Below are 21,327 nucleotides of genomic sequence, written 5' to 3' on the forward strand. Positions count from 1 at the left end.
GGGGATAGAGTGAGTGAGTGAGTGAGTGAGTGAGTGAGTGAGTGAGTGAGTGAGTGAATGAGTGAGTGATGAGTGAGTGAGTGAGTGAGTGAGTGAGTGAGTGAGTGAGTGAGTGAGTGAGTGAGTGAGTGAGTGAGTGAGTGAGTGAGTGGTGAGTGAGTGAGTGAGTGAGTGGATAGAGTGAGTGGATAGAGGGAGTGAGTGAGTGAATAGAGTGAGTGGATAGAGGGAGTGAGTGGATAGAGTGAGTGGATAGAGTGAGTGAGTGGATAGAGTGAGTGAGGGGATAGAGTGAGTGGATGAGTGAGTGAGTGAGTGGTGAGTGAGTGAGTGAGTGAGTGAGTGAGTGAGTGAGTGAGTGAGTGAGTGAGTGAGTGAGTGAGGGGATAGAGTGAGTGAGTGAATAGAGTGAGTGGATAGAGTGAGTGAGTGGATAGAGTGAGTGAGGGGATAGAGTGAGTGAGGGGATAGTGAGTGAGTGAGTGAGTGAGTGAGTGAGTGAGTGAGTGAGTGAGTGAGTGAGTGAGTGAGTGAGTGAGTGGATAGAGTGAGTGGATAGAGTGGATAGAGTGAGTGAGTGGATAGAGGGAGTGAGTGAGTGGATAGAGTGAGTGAGTGAGTGGATAGAGTGAATAGAGTGGATAGAGTGGGAGTGAGGAGTGAGTGAGTGAGTGGTGAGTGAGTGAGTGGTGAGTGAGTGAGTGAGTGAGTGAGTGAGTGAGTGAGTGAGTGAGTGAGTGGATAGAGTGGATAGAGTGAGTGGTGAGTGGTGAGTGGATAGAGTGAGTGGGAGTGAGTGAGTGAATAGAGTGAGTGGATAGAGTGAGTGAGTGGATAGAGTGGAGTGAGGTGGGATAGAGTGAGTGGAGTGAGAGGGATAGAGTGAGTGAGTGAGTGAGTGAGTGAGTGAGTGAGTGAGTGAGTGAGTGAGTGAGTGAGTGAGTGAGTGAGTGAGTGAGTGAGTGAGTGAGTGAGTGAGTGAGTGAGTGAGTGAGTGAGTGAGTGAGTGAGTGAGTGGATAGAGTGAGTGTGGATAGAGTGGATAGAGTGAGTGGATAGAGTGAGTGGATAGAGTGGTGAGTGAGTGAGTGGATAGAGTGAATAGAGTGGATAGAGTGAGTGAGTGGATAGAGTGAGTGAGTGGATAGAGTGAGTGAGTGGATAGAGTGAGTGAGTGAGTGGATAGAGTGGTGAGTGAGTGGATAGAGTGGTGAGTGAGTGGATGGATAGAGTGAGTGAGTGGATAGAGTGAGTGAGTGGATAGAGTGAGTGAGTGGATAGAGTGAGTGAGTGGATAGAGTGAGTGAGTGGATAGAGTGAGTGGTGAGTGGATAGAGTGAGTGAGTGGATAGAGTGAGTGAGTGGATAGAGTGAGTGAGTGGATAGAGTGAGTGAGTGGATAGAGTGAGTGAGTGGATAGAGTGAGTGAGTGGATGAGTGAGTGAGTGGATAGAGTGAGTGGATAGAGTGAGTGAGTGAGTGGATAGAGTGAATAGAGTGGATAGAGTGAGTGAGTGGATAGAGTGAGTGGATAGAGTGAATAGAGTGGATAGAGTGAGTGAGTGGATAGAGTGAGTGGATAGAGTGAATAGAGTGGATAGAGTGAGTGAGTGGATAGAGTGAGTGGATAGAGTGAGTGAGTGAGTGGATAGAGTGAGTGAGTGGATAGAGTGAATAGAGTGGATAGAGTGAGTGGATAGAGTGAGTGAGTGGATAGAGTGAGTGAGTGGATAGAATGAGTGAGTGAATGGAGTGAGTGTTTGACAGTTGAGCGGAGAGAGAGGGAAAAAGTGACCGTATCTCTCCAACAGGAGAAAGAAAGACAGAAAAAAACAAATGACAGTGTGGATGCGAGCCACTCAGACTCACATTTTCCACAGGATTTCCCAAAGACAATGTCAAAGGAAGAAAATACACTCACACACACCAGCTGGAGCCAATGTCAAACAGTTGTTGGAGAGGGATTCCCAGGGGCAGTTTATAACAGACACACACACACACACACACACACACACACACACACACACACACACACACACACACACACACACACACACTCACACACACATAGATAAATCCCTTTCCTTAGCATGAATTGCATATCTGCTTCTCTGAACAGCAAATGCTTGAAAGCCAGAGTAATGTACACAACGGTCAAAGGGTTATGCTTATGTAAGACACACACTGAAGTAGTGTGATTGAGCACTTCAATCCCTGAGAAGCAACCAAAGTCCCTTAGTGCACCAACACAGAGTATTCAACAAGCTCTCACAGGTTCACGTCAGAATTTGACGTTCATCTATGTTTCTCAAACGTAAACTTTCCTTACTTGTTCCGAACGTCAAATTTCAAAGTGTTAAAGGTTAAGGTTAGGCATTACCTCTGAATGCTTAAGGTGAGGGTTAAGGTTTGGGATAGGTTCAAAATAACAATCTCAAAAACAACTTCCTATCAAACACTCACTCTACCCACTCACTCTATCACTGGGACATCAGGACAGGCAAACACACATGCAGAATCAAAGGCAGATGCTTACGCCCATCCGCCATCCCTGTCCACGACACCCTAACAAAACCCAAACCTACTTGAAGGTAACAGCACTCACTGTTGCCCCTAGTGGCCGGTTTTCACATCATCTCCCAGCATCCTCAGACATAGATGGACGTCGAATACTGACTTGTATCATGGGTGACCTGGCTGGAGTATTACTCCTGCAGGCATAGGGTTCCCCATGTATCTCTGCCAGGCCTGAATAAACAGTTATAACTACAACCTTCTGAATCAAAGCAGAGCTGAACTGTGACTGAGAGCTTCAGCTGACCAAACCCTCACCTTCTCTCTCACCATCAATTAAAGCCCTGTTAAATGCCATTATTCTCTCTCACCACCTCATCAATTAAAGCCCTGTTAAATGCCATTATGGGAGGAGTACTGTATACAAACGCAGGATTCAATCTACGAACAGACACATAGGCTACACCATGGATAGGACCAGAAAAATACACACAATCACACACACACACACACCACACACACACAGACACACACACACACACACACACACACACACACAGTCGCACATACACACAAACAAACACCACACACACACAACATAGCAGATGCTCTAGCATCATTGTCAGGTGTGTGCGTACTGGTAAGAAGTCAGGCGCAGGAGAGCAGGGAGGTAGTTGTGAACAGGCACACACTTTATTTAGGCAGGAGCAAACAGCAGACGGATGCTACTGCGTCAAAACCTCCAGAAGCACGAAAACAGTCACTAAAGCTATAGTTACCAAGTAAACATACTTCGTGAAATAAACACGGAACATGGAAAACCAGCCTGGCGTGTCACATAAAACATGTAACACAAAACAATTCCACACAAGGACATGGGGGGGGGAACAGACAAATATATATACACAATGTGATTAGGGAATGATAACCAGGTGTGCGGGGAATAAGACAAAACAAATGGAACAATGAAAAATGGAGCGGCGATGGCTAGAAGGCCGGTGACGTCGATCGCCAAACGCCGCCCGAACAAGGAGAGGAGCCGACTTCGGAGGAAGTCGTGACAATCATACACACACACAAAAATGCACACGCACTCATACACCCCCCTCCAACACACACACACACACACACACACACACACACACACACACACACACACAGAGCACATGTCCTACCAGTGTGTAAGCAGGTAGTATACTCTGTTATGTGATGCCCAAATAAGGCCGGAAGTGTCCAGCTTCAAACTCAGAATCTCGCCAGGACAAACAACACATGACCCTGTCTGACCTGAGTGATGGCCACAGACAAGAGGTCTGCCCACACCCACACACAAACACACAAACAGACAAACACACACACACACATACACACAAACACACACAAACAATCACACACACACACACAAACTCAGTCCCGCATGTACAACCAACAGATACACACACAACACACACACAGACCAGCTGACGACCTGCTGCATTCCTCCGCCACACACAATAGGCCTCGGGGGCGGCTCCAGCAGCTGGATAAATGTTGGACGTGTAATTTAGGACTTTACAAAGGCCCAGTGCTATATGAAGACCACGGAAATTAGAAACACACACACACATCACCTGTGGCTTATAAAAGACTGAAGGGCCGAGCCATTTCACGAGCTGTGACCAAAGCTGTCTAACACAGCGAGTAACTAAACATGTGGCATACACTCACACACAATCACACACAGACATGTACTAATACACCCACACACTCACACACTCACTCCAAACTGTTCTGTGTCTAAAGCGTTGGTAAGAGCACATCTCTCAACACTACATAGAAAACAGACACCAGGACATGGTTGCTATAACAGACCTCCACACACTTTCGTCTTGGATCACATTCCTATTCAGCTCACATCTCTCCTAAAAGGAATCCTCTACTCCCTGGCTACTCTACCTAACTCCCCCATTTCTCATCCCCTTTGGGTGGGTGTGGCACGGGCCATAAAGTAAACTCCGTATACCACTCGGTAATAACCCTGTCATGGTGAACAGGTTACAGGAACTCTCTCTTCATGCCAAACCCTGAGCCAGCCCCTCAAGTACACCAGGGTCTGTATTCACAAAGAGTCTCAGAGTAAGGGTGCTGACCTAGGACCAGATCCCCCCCCCCCTGTACATATATGCATTATTATGATCTAAAATGCTAAACTGATCCTAGATCAGTACGTCTTATCTGAGACTCTTTTTGAATACAGGCCCAGAGGTGTTTCTCTACCAACAGAATAGGAGCCTGGGTAACTAACCAAGAAGAACAGAACACTAGGAAGAAAGGAACCTTTCTCTCCCTTTCTCTTTTTCCTGAGTTAGTGAGAGGTTGAGCCAGGAAAGCTCAGAAGTGAATTAGACTCAGAGTAATGGAGATAAGAAAGGGAATACTCTGTTGTATAGGAGTGTTGACTGAATGTTGGAAATCAATTGGTGGGATGTTTCCTACTGTAGATTGATAGACTAGACTTTATTGTCCTCGAAGGGAGGATTTGAGTTAACAGCCCATTTTACATTCAAGTAATGGTTACCAGTTTTCTGTTCAGGGGGTGTGGGCAGTGGAGGACTTGTAGAGTATATGGTCTGTGGTGTAGGGAGGATGACTGAGCTCTCTCTCTCTCTCTCTCTCTCTCTCTCTCTCTCTCTCTCTCTCTCTCTCTTCTTATAGCACTGGGCCTCTCTCTCTCTCTCTCTCTCTGGTGGGACCCAGTCTGCAGTCTCAGCTGCCGGCCCAGTTGCTCACAGGCGTCTCTAGCCAACAACTGGGGGGGTCAATAACCTCTAGGGGGATGTAACAGACAGTAACATACAAAGTCACAAACACTGCATACACTCATTCTCCTTGGTTGAGCCCCCCACCCCCATTACTCCCACACACAGGCGGTATTGTCTCCCCCCCTGGCTCCCATGTGATCTGTTCTGCTCTGGGCTAGTGGGCATGAGGGAACTGTAAGGACCACAGTGGAATACAACTAAACCACCTCCTCATCAACACTACGGTACAGACAGAAACCCTACACTTTATATTACACTTAGAGGAATCTCACGCATACTGTATAGCTACATAAACACAGAAACACATACGTATGCATACAGTATGTGCAGAACAGCTATCAATGTGAACCCATACACTAAGACTGGCCCATACATATGGATCACACAGAAATATTGCACAGATAAGGGAAAGGTGGGGAATACCTAGTCAGTTGTACAACTGAATGCCTTCAACTGAAATGTGTCATCTGCATTTAACCCAACCCCTCTGACACAAAGGTGTGGGGGGCTGCCTTAATCAACATCCACGTCTTCGATAGATATGCTGTGTGTGTGTGTGTGTGTGTGTGTGTGTGTGTGTGTGTGTGTGTGTGTGTGTGTGTGTGTGTGTGTGTGTGTGTGTGTGTGTGTGTGTGTGTGTGTGTGTGTGTGTGTGTGTGTGTGTGTGTGAGGCATCAGTGTCTCTGGAGCCAAGGCATTTAGTGTGTGATTGAATGCCTCCCTCTCTCAGCCTCATGGCACCTGGCCTGGGCCTGCCTTTACAATATCTACTCTCTGTACAGGAGATAAGCGGTGTGTGTGTGTGTGTGTGTGTGTGTGTGTGTGTGTGTGTGTGTGTGTGTGTGTGTGTGTGTGTGTGTGTGTGTGTGTGTGTGTGTGTGTGTGTGTGTGTGTGTGTGTGTGTGGTTAACAGTGTGACAGTCAGCAGAATACAGAGAGAAAGCACAGACTAAAAACAGAACAGGGCAGGAGACACAGAAAGATTTACTACATACTATTTAACTGAAATAACCGAACTAACTTCACAAAGTTATAGATCAGCACTACACAGGGATACAGATGGAGTTTGTCTTCTGAAGAGTGGTAGATGTGCTGTGGAATGGCAGATAGATACAGTGTGGTATGCCAGTCATACCATCTGTATCACTGGCATAACACACACCCCTGCAGCCCCAAGGGCCCCAGATAACATTTGAACACATCATAAGTCATCAAAACATGTTTAGAATGACAGGAAATTAGCTGCAAAACTGCAGAAGAAATGCTCTCTCTCGCAGAAGAAATGCCCCTTGGCAAAATGTGTAGAATTGTATGAAGTTAGCTGGGGCTCAGAGCTTGCAGGGAAACTGTTTAAATTGTGTGTTTGTGAGTCCTCTAAGCAGGTGGAAAGGATCATTAAACACCACTCTACTGTCAGATCAGGATTCCAATGCTTTACACAGTTGTGTCAAGTTTTCTGGACATCGTTGTGTGGTGGAACATTCTTGATACACACAGGAAACTGTTGAGCATGAAAAAACCAGTTGCACTTCTTGCCCTTAAAGCTTTTGTCTTGCTCATTCGCCCTCTGAATCCATGTCTCAATTGTCTCAGGGCTTAAAAATCCTTCTTTAACCCGTCTCCTCCCCTTCATCTACACTGATTGAAGTGGATTTAACAGATGACATCAATAAGGGATCATAACTTTCACCTGGATTCACCTGGTCGGTCTATGTCATGGAAAGAGCAGGTGTTCTTAATGTTTTGTACACTCAGTGTATGTGAGTTCATATGTGCTTGTGTGTGAGAGAGAGAGAGGGAGTGTGTGTAGATCTTTGAGTGTATGTGTTTGAGTGTGTGCATATTTGTGTGTGCGTGTGTGTGTGTGTGTGTGTGTGTGTGTGTGTGTGTGTGGGCTTTCATAGGCCTTCAAACTCACCATGTGAAACATGTTGTGAATGACAGAGCGTGCCTTAAACTCCATTCACAAGCGTATCTCTGGAGACCCAGAACAGTCATTCATGAAAAAACATCACCAAAGAATCCCAGGGGCCAGAGCATGAGACAGGCAAACATGAGCCCAAAATGGATGGAGAGAGTGACAGGTAGAAACCCTATCTTAGCCCATAGAACGAACAGCCAGCTGTTTAAGCTGCTTCAAAAGGAACTACATCTAATTGATAAAGGATGTGGGTGTTAGAACTATATCATTTGAACTCCCCAGCGTGTGTGTAATGTCCCAGCATCACTCAGACACACATTCCTCCCTGGTAAGATAAGGGAGAAAGACTCAAGCTGTTCTCTTCATTCTCACTAACAGAGGTGTTGGTGATGTAAGTGCATGTTTCTTCTCTTCTTGATCTGTCCCAGGTAAAGGGGTGTGTGGAGTGGCAAGTTCATTAAAGAGGGAGTTTTCAAAGGGTTAATGTATTTGTTTTTTTCCCCAATGCTGAGGGACAAACATCTGGGCACTACACAGCTGAGCCCTCCCCCACACCCTGCAATCACTCCTCTTGCCTCGCCTCACCCTCACCCTCACCCTCACCCCCTTCCCCTAGCCTTGCCTTGACATGTCATCAGCGCCTTCAGCGTGGTGCCAGATTCCTTCAAATCCCCGATTCGTGATGAGCCTGGGAAATATCCTAAACATGTTATTTCCCCTCTCCGTCGTGGTCCTTTCCCCCGCTCTGACTTCACAGCACGCCAATGGAACCTGCCCTGCTCTCTGGGAGGTGAGGAGAGAGGCCTGTGCCTGGATAAAGACACATTCCCAATCCGGCTACTCCATAGGGACCAGGAGGAGAGGGAAGATGAATAAGGGCTTAGATCTAGCAACCCTGTAGGGAGCAGACTAGAGAGAGATGGATTAAGGGTCAGAATGTTGATGAGATCATTTCTGGGCTGCTAACAGCAGTTGTGCCTGACACCAACTGCCCCAGAATGCACTTGGCGATTTCTCAGGGTTCTAAGAAGTGTGTGTGTAGACGACAACAGGCTGTCTATTTAGCATGGAGGGCACTCCACATACCCTAGGTTACATTATACTGTGGCAGACATTGAAAGGGGACCTTAAGTGACGTCACTGACACAGGGTTCCGTGTAATTACCTCTCTGTTTTTCTGTCTCTCTCACTTTGACCAGTCAGTTATAAAGGCTACTGCTCTCTGTTCTGACACTCCAGATGTGAGTGACTCAGTCTACGCAGACACACACAGACACACACAAACCCCCCACACACACAATCATACACAAACACACACACACACATACACACAATCCCAAACATCCGTCGCCAGACTATCCTAATCCAGTTTCCGCTTCCGCTTGGAAGTGGAGCCACCATGAACCTGACTCATGACCTCTAACTCCTGACCCCAGCAGGCCTAGCTGGCACGCTTGGTAAGGTGCTGATCCTCTGCCCTGTCAACTGTCACCTTTCTCACCCTCTACCATCTCACCCTCACTCATCTGCAGTTCTCACCCCCTCACCTGTCTTCCCCATTCACCCCACAGACACCTTGGACCAGGATATGTTTTGTACTAGAAAATAGTGTTGGGTCAATCTCTTTAGATAACCTTAGAGACCTCAACCTACCTATGCCAGGTACCACCACACTGGATGTTAGGTGTGTTGAAGAGCGAGGGCCGATTCAAACCCAACCCATACTTCCTTCCATATTGTATCTTTCACTGTGTAATCCTGCGGTCCAGATGGGTTAACCCTGATAACCTGTTTCCACCAGAAACCATTAGGTCATCCCAGCTGTCTTAAACATGGAAATTGCAGAAATGTTGTTTGGAAACATTTAGTTGCTATGGACACTGACCCTATCTCTGGTTATGGTGCCAAGTCTATGTGGACAGAGTAACAAACAAAGTGATGTCCTGTAAACTCATATACTCAAACATCCTCACAGGAAGAAGGTGGCTGTGTCACTGCCTGACATATAACATCACCATCAACATCAGGACCCCCTGGATTAATTCCTCTCATCATCACTGAAAAACCTTTGTGGCTAGTCATAATAAACATGCAATGACACGGGTTCAAAATGTCTCATCCCAACCAACCCTATGATTTTGGTTCTCTTGGCTGGACTCAAAGGAACGTCTACTGTCTGGTAGGTCTGTCTGTTAGAAAAGTCAGTCTCTGGAATAACACATTATGTTTAACCAGTCTCTCTCCCTGACCATCACATCACTCTTCCACTCACCCTATCCCCTGTTTCCACTCTTCTCTCCCTGACCATCGCATCAATCTTCCACTCACCCTATCCCCTGTTTCCACTCTTCTCTCCCTGACCATCGCATCAATCTTCCACTCACCCTATCCCCTGTTTCCACTCTTCTCTCCCTGACCATTGCATCAATCTTCCACTCACCCTATCCCCTGTTTCCACTCTTCTCTCCCTGACCATCGCATCAATCTTCCACTCACCCTATCCCCTGTTTCCACTCTTCTCTCCCTGACCATTGCATCAATCTTCCACTCACCCTATCCCCTGTTTCCACTCTTCTCTCCCTGACCATCGCATCACTCTTCCCTCACCCTATCCCCTGTTTCCACTCTTCTCTCCCTGACCATCGCATCACTCTTCCACTCACCCTATCCCCTGTTTCCACTCTTCTCTCCCTGACCATCGCATCAATCTTCCACTCACCCTATCCCCTGTTTCCACTCTTCTCTCCCTGACCATCGCATCAATCTTTCACTCACCCTATCCCCTGTTTCCACTCTTCTCTCCCTGACCATCTCATTACTCTTCCACTCACCCTATCCCCTGTTTCCACTCTTCTCTCCCTGACCATCTCATTACTCTTCCACGCACCCTATCCCCTGTTTCCACTCTTCTCTTCCTGTCCATCTCTCTGTGTCTCTTCTCTACTTTATATTTCATTCCACTCTTAATCTCTCCCTCTCTCTCCAGTGGAAACTGCTCTGTGGTCCACGTTTGACCCTGGCTGTGGTGCCGTGCTAAAGCTTTTACGAGCAGTGCCTTTCGGAACATTTAACTTGTGGACGGACTTCTTCCTCTCACTATGCTCCTCCTCATGCTTTACGACTCACGCTGACCACTGAGATGGTGAAAGAGAGAGAGAGAGAGAGAGAGAGAGAGAGAGAGAGAGAGAGAGAGAGAGAGAGAGAGAGCAGGCAAGAATGAACAGGAGACAATGGATGGATTCTACTTAAGTGATAATGCCAGAGAAGCTGGTGTTTGTAAGATAGTGGCACGGGTGTTGATAGGCCTTCGTCTCAGGCCTAACAACAACGGCTTCGAGGGCATTATCACTTTTACACAAGAAGATTCCAACATATTCAAATAATGATTGACATATTTTTTTTTAAATGTCGTTTTGATTCATTTATTCATGCTACTGTATTTCACCCTCCACGACATATAGTCCCGACACAAATCTAGGGTTGATACCCAAGCCGGATGGTCGTTCATTCTATCGGTTCGGTTGCTAGAGACGTGGCCCAGTCGTTAAGTCTTTTTGTTCTAAAACTATGGACGCGACCCAGTCCTTCGTTCTAAATTTTCCCTTGTCATGATAGCTTGCAAACTTCTTATCCCTTGCTTGCTAGCTGGCTAACTTTGGCTAACACAGTCACGTCAAACAGTGCAACCAGAATAACAGCAAAATAGCTGCATTTGAGTTTGTTTAAGCTGTTTTCTAATTTATTTTTTTTACACATTCATTAAAATGAGCTAATGATGTGCGGTTTCGCCTGGCGTTGAACATTTACTCTCTCGCCAGACCACTGTTCAGAAGGAACTGAAGCTGGAATGAAACTGCAAACTAGCTGCACTTAGTGTTTTTCTGTAGACATTTCTTTGTGTATATGCCAGTCTGTCTGTCTCATCCCAACTCCCGACACGTTCATTACCATAGGACAGATGGAGATTGAATTTCAATATTGAAACAATGTTGCAAGTGTCGGAGAGAGAGACAGCAAGGTTATTACAAATCTCCGCTGTTGAAAACCAAATGCTAGTCTAAAAGAAATGGAAGATCATTTCTAGATGCTTTTTACAGGGAAGATCTAGTATATAAATTGCCTGACTGAGATGATGAGACAGTGGATTGCGCAGTCCGCTGGTACAGAGTAAATAGGCATTTCAACGTCATAGATTTAGTCGGTGGTAACTTGTGGAATAGACACCAGCTGGAATGTGGTTTTAACCAATGAGCATCCAGGATTAGACCCATCTGTTTTATAATCTCAAATACCTGCACTTCTGCTGAGGTTCATTGAATTCAAAGATGGAATGCAGAGCATATCCTCAGCCTCCTATGATAACCAGTAGAAATAGACAGTACATCAATGCAGTATTCACAGCTGGATTACTGTATATACATGGAAATATGTGTTGTTTTAGCCAGAATACTATATAACAAAGCAAATTGATTGTTACACCAATATCAGTTCAGGGGTTGTCAGTGTGAGACTGATATTGTCATTAGATTGTATGTGTTTCCACCTTATTAATAGATCTTACATATAGCCCATTCAATTCCCTCTACCCAGACTGCAACACTAAACACATGGCCCTCTAACAATGAGGCGACATATTCAACTGGCTGTTGAAAAGCTGGACCTTTTCCTAAGTCCTCTGTATCTAAATACTGTACATGACACAAGAGAAATGCTTGGAAGTCTATGGGAGGAGAAACAATATAAATCCAATATAGAGGGCTTCCTTTATAAAGAAAGATATTAACAGGGGTGAGGTGTTTCTGGGGGGGGTGGTGGTGGTGGAGGTGGTGGTGGTGGTGGTTGTGGTTCAATCAGAGTTATTATCCTCTCTTGGCTAGCCAGAGTTTCTTATCCCTGGTGGCTGCTAGAGAAGTATGGGGGGGTTCTGGCCCTGCTCTGACATTCTTCTGAGCTGACTGCCTCTGACACATGCTAACAATTAGAGACACTGTTGTAGGGAGAGAGAGAGGGTGAGGAAGACAGGGAGAGAGGAAGAGAGAGAGAGAGAGAGAGAGAGAGAGAGAGAGAGAGAGAAGGACATGGAGAGGGCAAGAGAGAGGGTGAGGAAGGCAGGGAGAGAGAGAGAGAGAGAGAGAGAAGGATATGGAGAGGACGAGAGAGGGAGAGAGGGAGAGATATTGAGATTAAGAGACAGAGACAGAGACCGAGACCGAGACGAAGAGAGAGAGGTGGAGAGACAAAAACGATGGGGAAAGAGAGAGAGTGGTCTCACTCACTTCCCTCAGCTCCAGTAAAGTAAGAGAGCAGGGAGTGTGTTATTTCTGAGAGGAGGAAACCAGTTGAAGGATCTGCAACAGTTAATACTTCTACTACCCCATAGGGTCTACTACACTGAACACTGTCTAACACCAGGAGACCAGGAGCAACTTGGAACCTCTCAGAGTGTTGGGGTAACATTGGGGTAAGGTCACATTTTTATCACACACACCAGAGACTTGCTGAAGGAGTGACCATCAACATAAGGACCAGTCACCACCACCACCCTCTCTCTCTCTCCATACTGCTGTCTCTCTCCCTCTATCCTCCAGCTTCTTTCCCCCTCTCTTTCTCCCCTATCCTCTCCCTGTACTCTCTCCCGCTCTTCCTCCCTACCTGTCCCTCCCCCGCAACTCTCTCCCTCCCTCCATCTTGCCCCTTTTCTCTCTCTGTCATTGCTCCCCACCACAAAGCACAGTCATGTCAGAGACCCATTACAGAACCACAACATTTAGCCTTGGATAGTGATACAGGAAACACACACACACATATACACATACGCACAGCTACTACTGGAGATACCGCAACTTTCCCCCCTGTTAAATTCACAACTACGATGTGAACCCACAATGGGGTCAATCATACTGCAGTCAAATTAAATGGCCAACCAATCAGAGGGCCCTGCTCAACTTCTCTGTTTCTCTCATCAGGATTGAGTCAGAGAGAGGGGATGAGAGAGAGAGAGAGAGAGAGAGAGAGAGAGAGAGAGAGAGAGGGTGAGCGAGAAGGTGAGATGTACTCATTCATCAAAGAGCGAGGTGCTTACTTTATGAGTAAGTGGAGGTCCATCTAATGTCATAATGGATGGTCTGTTTGAGTCATAATGATATATACTACTGTGTCTTAGTGCCGGGAAAAGGGATACCCAACTACTCAGGACCCCCACCTAAAACCCTCCTCGGCGCCACACATCTAAGTCATCTCTTCCTAGCAGGCTCACCCCGTCATACCCTCCCATCTCCCTCTCCCGGCCCCCTCTCTCCACAACCTCTCTCCTAACCCCTCTCATTCTCCCCACTTCCCTGCCTCCTCTCTTTTAACTAAACCCTCTTTCACAGTCCTCTCCCCCGCCCCCTCTCTCTGTGCCACTCTGGGGCTGTATGTGGGTCTATTTTAGGCACCTGTTAGTGGAGGGAGCCCAGAGCCCCAGAGCCCAGCTGTCTGCCCATCAATCAGCCACCCCCTTCCCCGAATGAGTGAAGCTGACCTGGGCCCGGCTGGCCCCTCACTGCCCCTCCAGACTACCAGACTACCAGACAACCAGAGAGCCAGAAGGCCAAACCACCAGAACCAGGGGGGAGGGGGATATCAGTCTTAATTTCCTGTGGCAGTAACCTTCCCCATACTTACTGGACTTCCAACTCTCCATGTCACACACCCTCTAGTCTTCCTTCCCTGCCTGCTGACATCCAGACAACCGGAGAGCCACGATACACACCATGAGTGTGTGTGTATTGTGTGTGTGAGGGAGAAAGACCGAGTGGGTGTGTGACTGTCTGTGTGTGTTCTCCAGCTCTTCTGTTACTCAACACTCCCCTCCACCCCCCACTGAGAGAGAGCCATGGCAGGTGCCCTTCTGGAAGGATCACTCTTATCACCAATGTCACTGAGCCATCCTGGTCCGGCCCTTTCCCAATGACTCTGTCTGCATGTTGACCCATTTCCCCCTTTATCACACTGCATTCTGGGTAGCCCTAAGAGATATTGGACCCGATAACCCCTCAAAGCTGACCCAGTTTCAGTTTGTCCTGAGGAGGGATCAACAACATTGTAGTTACTCCACAATACTAACCTAAATGACAGAGTGAAAAGAAGAAAGCCTTTACAGATAACACATATTACAAAACATGCATCCTGTTTGGAACAAGGCACTAAAGTAATAATGCAAAACATGCATCCTGTTTGGAACAAGGCACTAAAGTAATAATGCAAAACATGCATCCTGTTTGGAACAAGGCACTAAAGTAATAATGCAAAACATGCATCCTGTTTGGAACAAGGCACTAAAGTAATAATGCAAAACATGCATCCTGTTTGCAACAAGGCACTAAAGTAATACTGCAAAACATGCATCCTATTTGCAACAAGGCATTAAAGTAATACTGCAAAACATGCATCCTATTTGCAACAAGGCACTAAAGTAATACTGCAAAACATGCATCCTATTTGCAACAAGGCACTAAAGTAATACTTCAAAACATGCATCCTGTTTGGAACAAGGCACTAAAGTAATAATGCAAAACATGCATCCTGTTTGGAACAAGGCACTGCAAAAAAGTAATAATGCAAAACATGCATCCTGTTTGGAACAAGGCACTAAAGTAATAATGCAAAACATGCATCCTGTTTGGAACAAGGCACTAAAGTAATAATGCAAAACATGCATCCTGTTTGGAACAAGGCACTAAAGTAATAATGCAAAACATGCATCCTGTTTGGAACAAGGCACTAAAGTAATAATGCAAAACATGCATCCTGTTTGGAACAAGGCACTAAAGTAATAATGCAAAACATGCATCCTGTTTGGAACAAGGCACTAAAGTAATAATGCAAAACATGCATCCTGTTTGGAACAAGGCACTAAAGTAATAATGCAAAACATGCATCCTGTTTGGAACAAGGCACTAAAGTAATAATGCAAAACATGCATCCTGTTTGGAACAAGGCACTAAAGTAATAATGCAAAACATGCATCCTGTTTGGAACAAGGCACTAAAGTAATAATGCAAAACATTTGGCAAAGAAATTAACAAAGCGTTATGTTTGGGCCAAATCCAACACAACACATAACTGAGTACCACTCTTCAAGCATGGTGGTGGCTGTCTTTTTATGGTTAAAAAGCGTTGGAATAGAGCTACTGTAAGCACAGGCAAAATCCTAGAGGAAAACCTGTCTCAGTCTGCTTTCCAACAGACACTGGGAGGCAAAGTCACCTTTCAGCAGGAAAATATCCTAAAACACAAGGCCAAATCTACACTGGAGTTTCTTACCAAGGCGACACTGAATGTTCCTGAGTGGCCGAGTTATAGTAGACTTAAATCGGCTTGAAAATCTATGGCAAGACCTGAAAATGGCTGTCTGGCAATGATCAACAACCAACTTGATTGAGCTTGAATAATTATTTGTAAAATAATGGGTATATATTGTACAATCCAGGTATGCTAAGCTCTTAGAGACGTACGTAAAAACAGTCACAGCTGTAGTCACTTCCAAAGGTGATTCTAACATCTATTGATTTAGGGGATGGAATACATATCTAATCAAGATATATTACTGCTTATTTTTCATAAATAAAATTAAATATATAGTTTTGTCAACGTGGAAGAAACAATCTATGATATTTTATTTTATTTGTGAAAAGTAAAACAGTAATATATCTTGTGTGGATCCTTGACAACAACAAAAAAGGATAATTAAATCCATTTTAATCCCATTTTGAAAACATAACTAAATGTTTAAAAAGTCAAGGGGTGCGAAGACTTTCTGAAGGCTCTGTATGTGACAGAAAGTAAACAAAGTGTAATATGAAGAAAACAACAAAGGCCAGAGTGGGAACTGGGGTCTGTACCACTGATGGCTCTTCAGAATAGGGAAATGGTACACTGTAAAAAATAAATGACATACCGTAAAAAAGGTAGATATTGTACTTTTTTTTACAGTAATTTATTGGTAACTGGTTGCCAGTAAATTATGGTAAAATCAACAGGATTTTTTTTTTTACAGAACCTCTAATCATATTGACTGGTCCAGTAGCTGGGACCTTCAGGTATTTCATAGTCTTTGGTGGTCTTCACACCTTCAAAGAGTTGACACAAGGACAGATCTAACACCAACACAACCTCAGGCAACGCTGAAACAACTGCTGTGTGTGTACCAACCCCTCGCCATCCCATCTTGTTTCCCAACCTGTTTGCAGTCTGTTTTGCTGTTGGTAGGCAGAATGAATGGCTGTTGCCATGCTCTTATCAAGGCTTGGCCAACACAGCCACAACACATCAGCACAACAGATGTGGACAACAAGGTGGGATGCTTTGATGTGCCGCCTTTTCTCATGAACCCGTTTTAGATTCTGACAATAAATATAATAGCATTGATTGGTTTCAAGGCAGAACGCTCAGCCAAGGGCCATTTTCCTTAGAACCACATATTCTCTGAGCACAAGGTGCATTCATAAATCACTGTTATAAGGCTCAGCAACAGAGGAGTTCTCTACAGGGCTAGTCTTAACAGCTGTCTGTCAGGCTGGCTGCTGCATCATCATCATCATCATCATCATATGCCACCAGGGGTGTTTTTACAGTCCCCAAATCCAGAACAAATTCAAGAAAGCGTAGAGCCCATATTGCATGGAACTTCCTTCCATCTCATATTGCTCAAATAAACAGCAAACTTGGTTTAAAAAAACAGATAAAGCAACAACTCACGGCATAACACGCCTCATTCCTATTTGACCTAGATAGTTTGTGTGGATTCATTTTTTTATTTAACTAGGCAAGTCAGTTAAGAGTTCATTCTTATTTACAATGGCGGCCTACCGGGGAACAGTGGGTTAACTGCCTTGTTCAGGGGTAGAACGACAGATTTCTACCTTGTCAGCTCAGGGATTCAATCTAGCAACCCAACTGGCCCAACATTCTAACCACTAGGCTACCTGCCACCCATGCCGCTAATAACAACGTTTTTTTCCAAATGATGTAGTTCCGTCCTTGAGCTGTTCTTGTCTATTGATGTTCTGTATTGTGTCATGTGTCATGTGTTGTGTGGACCCCAGGAAGAGTAGCTGCTGCTTTTGCAACAGCTAATGGGGATCCTAAAACAATAACAAAAACACCAAAAATACCAAAAAAATCATCATAATCCACATTAGATCCAGTCAAGCTGAGCCCTTGTCTCTCTGATGTTGTTATTGGTTCTCCAAGAACATATCCTACATCCTGGAGCACTGATTCTATAATACCTGGTGGGTAATGTCATCAGATAAGATCAAATGTGAGTGACATATGCTGAGTGTACAAAACATTAAGAACACCTGTATAGACTGACCAGGTGATTCCAGGAGAAAGCTATGATCCCTTATTCATGTCACCTGTCATATCCATTTCAATCAGTGTAGATGAACGGGAGGACACAGGTTAAAGAAGGATTTTTAAGCCTTGAAACAATTGAGATATGGATTGGGTGTGTGCCATTCAGAGGGTGGAATGGGCAAGACAAAATATTTGTGTGCCTTTTGAATGGGATATATGCAAATGCTTTGTAGACTACTTGTTACTCATTCATCTTTATTTCACATATTTGAACACATAGAGATGCCAAATTATTGCACCGAATCCAGAGTCTCTCTGTTTCCCGGATACAGGGGACATTTCTTGATTGGCGCATCCTGAACACATCGCGCCGTTGTCTGGTCACTTACGCACAGAAGTACATATCAACGACGTGCGTAATTTTGCGTCAAAAAGTACAGTGCATTTAATTTATGCACTGTTTATAACGCATGCAACAGTTATGGAGAAGTGTATACTGTGAAAACACAACTCTGAACAATATAATTATGGAACAATCAACAACACAACCAGGAATAATTTGTATTCTAATAAATAAAAGCTGCATTGCGCATTACTTTTCTATAACATCAACGCATGTTTCATTAATTTTGAGGAGAAATCAATCTCAGACTCGTTTCCCGGACTCAAATACGCCCTCTTACCAGTAACTGTAGCTACCCCAGACAGAGTGGACAAAGCAACAACTTTCAACATGTTCCGAGAAACCCAACCATTGCGCTATATCGGTCCTAAATGCAAACACCACTTACCTATCGATACCAGCTTTATGTGTTCTCTCTCCAAAAATTCCAGCGCGACGGACACATTTTCCAGTTTCATCTGTCTGAAGTTAGGTCTGGCGTGGTACTTTCTGTACATTTTCTTCTGGCTCAAAACCTCCAGGAGACCGATGAGCTTGAGCCCGTCGGTCAGGTCTTTCTGTAGGTCGTTGATCCGCTTGTTGAGGCACTTGAGGTGCTCGTTACACCACCTGGTGAAGGTGTTCTGTTGGATTTTCTTCCAGGGCGCATCCTCAGCGAGGTCCTTCTCCGTAGCCGGCATCTCCTCTTCTTCGTCGTCCCCGTTGTCCGTACTCTGGTAGTACTGCGGCGGCTGCTGCTGCTCGTAGTAAGTATTATTGCTCATCATGTTGTCGGTTTCCGTGCCCTTTTTATACCACAATCAGTGGGGCCAGTGTGTGAACGTTACGGCACGCAAGGGAGCGTGGAAATAAATGTTTTCTTGCGCGCCAGTGCCAAGCTTGCGCACTGGCCGTGAAAAAAGTTGTAAAACTAGGAAAAATATGAAAGAAAGAGTAAGTGAGATGTTCGTTTGTACTTGTGATTGGAGTGGAGCTTGTCCGTTTAATACGTTTATCGTTTCCAACGTGGACGGTTCGCTGATTTTTAATGTATCAGAATAGTGAAAAAAGTGGTAACCGCATCCTAATAGACACCTCGGCACGGAAGAAGAATAGACTGTCGAAAGATGAACGCGTTGTCTGTACAATGGACAGCACAGGACCGCTAGTAGCCCTACCAAGTCGGCGGCGACAGCCTGCTTGGTGAAGTCGGTTACACTTGAGTAGCTAAATGAAGCTCTAGGCAGGACAGGGTTTTAAAAAGCTTGGCACCCCTGAAGCTCGCGTCAGGCCCCTGGACTCCCTGGAATGCCCCCGTCATGACCATATACAACTGCAGGATGGGTATTCTCTAATCAGACGGAGATAGCGAGAGGCAGCACCATTGGGTAACACAAGAGAAGGGGGTCAACGATTGGCCCTGGGGCGCCATAACAGTTGTGACACTTCTCTTTATTTTTAGGCTTTCCAAATTGGGCGAGGGGGACGGAGCTTTGCGGTTGTTGTAAAAGTGAACGGTGACCAGGGCCAAACGGGTGTTAATAACAATTGGACTATGAAGGGGAAATGATGCCAGCATCTTCAATAGATCCAACCTTTACCAGCCAGGGTTACTCTTGCTGTCACTCATATGTCCACTGATGCAGCATTGTGTTGTCAAACGTATATATTTTAAACATGATAAATAAACTCACATGACAAGCTTTTGATGCTTAATTTACAAGAGGAAGATCATACAGGGTTCTTGGGTTGACAGGGGTTTCAAAAGTTAAAAGGCTGCTCAGTTTGTTAATATATGACTTAAGCTTAATGGGGCTTTTGGAATGTACCACCCCAGAGAGAACATAGCACATGTGCATGTATAGATTATGCTTTACTGAAGAGAACTACCGAGCACTATCAGGCCATGCTGCTCTCTTTCTCTCGCTCTTTTGCTCTCTCACTCTTTCGCTCTTTTGCTCTCTCACTCTTTCGCTTTCTCACTCACTCACTCACTCACTCACTCACTCACTCACTCACTCACTCACTCACTCACTCACTCACTCACTCACTCACTCACTCACTCACTCACTCACTCACTCACAGAATAATTCATATCAGTTTTAGTTATCTTGCAGTTTATATACATTCTTGCTCTAACCTTGCAAACTGTAGTATAGCCTATTGCCAATGTACAAGTAGCTGCCAAAATAAAGGAAACACTTGAGTAAATGAAGTATACAATGTATATTGAAAGCAGGTGCTTTCACACAGGTGTGGTTCCTGAATTAATTAAGCCAAGTGAAAGTTACTCCTGAGGTGGTGACCTTTTGCACCCTCTATAACCACTGAGATTATTATTTGACTCTGCTGGTCAGCTATGAGTGTTTGAACATCTTGAAGAACAATCTGGCGTTAAGTATTCTGGCCACCCCCTCAAAAGGTTGTTTTTGTGCCTTGGGCGCACAATGCTGTGGGTGGGGTGCTCAGCTCTGCTACTCTTGGAGTCTGGGGTGGCCTGATGGTCCTCCCCACCCTCCCTGCTCCTCTTACGGGACTTGGACAGCTGGGAGAAGAGGTCCTGCTGGTTCTCTCTGGAGCTCTTCATGCTGCACTAGCAGTAAGTCATGGCTCTGGTGACTGTTTCTCTCGTCAGAGAAGCCAGGCCACATCACCTCTCTCCGCCTATGCCTCTCACCATGGCTGGGCCTGGAGTAGAAGTAGGGGTCAGGGCGACTAATCCTTCTCCAGCTCTGGCTGTGGCCAGGTTGGCTGGAGGCAGCAAGAGGGACACTGCCCTTCTGAAGGGACTCCATGTTAGGCTCCTACACATCCAGCACCAAGTAAGACTGGAAGTCCTTCAGCTCCAGGCAGTCTTTGATAGGCTGGGCCCTTGGTGCAGACACTTCAGACACCCAGAATGTCTTCTTCACAATGTGGACAACTGAGGGCAGCCATCCAGAAGACAGATTTGTAAGTCATGTGTTGATTAGGAGACAAAGAAACATATATTTTTTTTCCATTATGGAATTACATGACATTTATGCACAAGTTATTTTTAAGAGAAAATTTGAATTTTGAACATTTAAAAAGCCTTACATTTCTTGCACAGTTTGTGGATTCCAGGCAAAGAATAAGATTTATCAGGAGTCATTGTAACACATATCTACTTGATCAGATCAGTTTGTGAATAAGGAATTTAAGCACAATTCAGCATTCTGTTCGGTTCCGTTTCTCGGAATATACATTGTCATAATTCAAACATTTTGGCAACCGATAAATTAGCTGAAATAGAATGGTTGCATCAGAGTTCTAAAGTAACAATGAACATGATGAGTATGATTCTTTAGCCAACATTCTACCTTGATATGACACCTCTTGATTAT

At 45.2% G+C, this 21,327-nt stretch overlaps 1 protein-coding gene across 8 annotated transcripts in view; it reads right to left on the reverse strand.

The window, feature by feature from the left end:
* Positions 1 to 19,222, reverse strand: part of LOC112217177 (filamin-C-like) — a 75,062-nt gene extending 55,840 nt beyond the window's left edge. For 2 of the 8 annotated variants that reach the window (XM_042300241.1, XM_042300240.1), the window contains exon 1: positions 18,372 to 19,220. In XM_042300241.1, the coding sequence (XP_042156175.1) occupies positions 18,372 to 18,750 (379 nt within the window). In that variant the 5' untranslated portion in view covers positions 18,751 to 19,220. Of the gene's footprint in view, positions 1 to 18,371 lie in introns of all 8 variants that reach the window. The other 6 variants (XM_042300244.1, XM_042300243.1, XM_042300247.1 and 3 more) reach the window with 4 other exon arrangements.
* Positions 19,223 to 21,327: the final 2,105 nt, after the last annotated feature.

Source organism: Oncorhynchus tshawytscha, linkage group LG17 (genome assembly GCF_018296145.1).
Source record: "Oncorhynchus tshawytscha isolate Ot180627B linkage group LG17, Otsh_v2.0, whole genome shotgun sequence".
NCBI classification, from domain to species: Eukaryota; Metazoa; Chordata; class Actinopteri; order Salmoniformes; family Salmonidae; genus Oncorhynchus; species Oncorhynchus tshawytscha.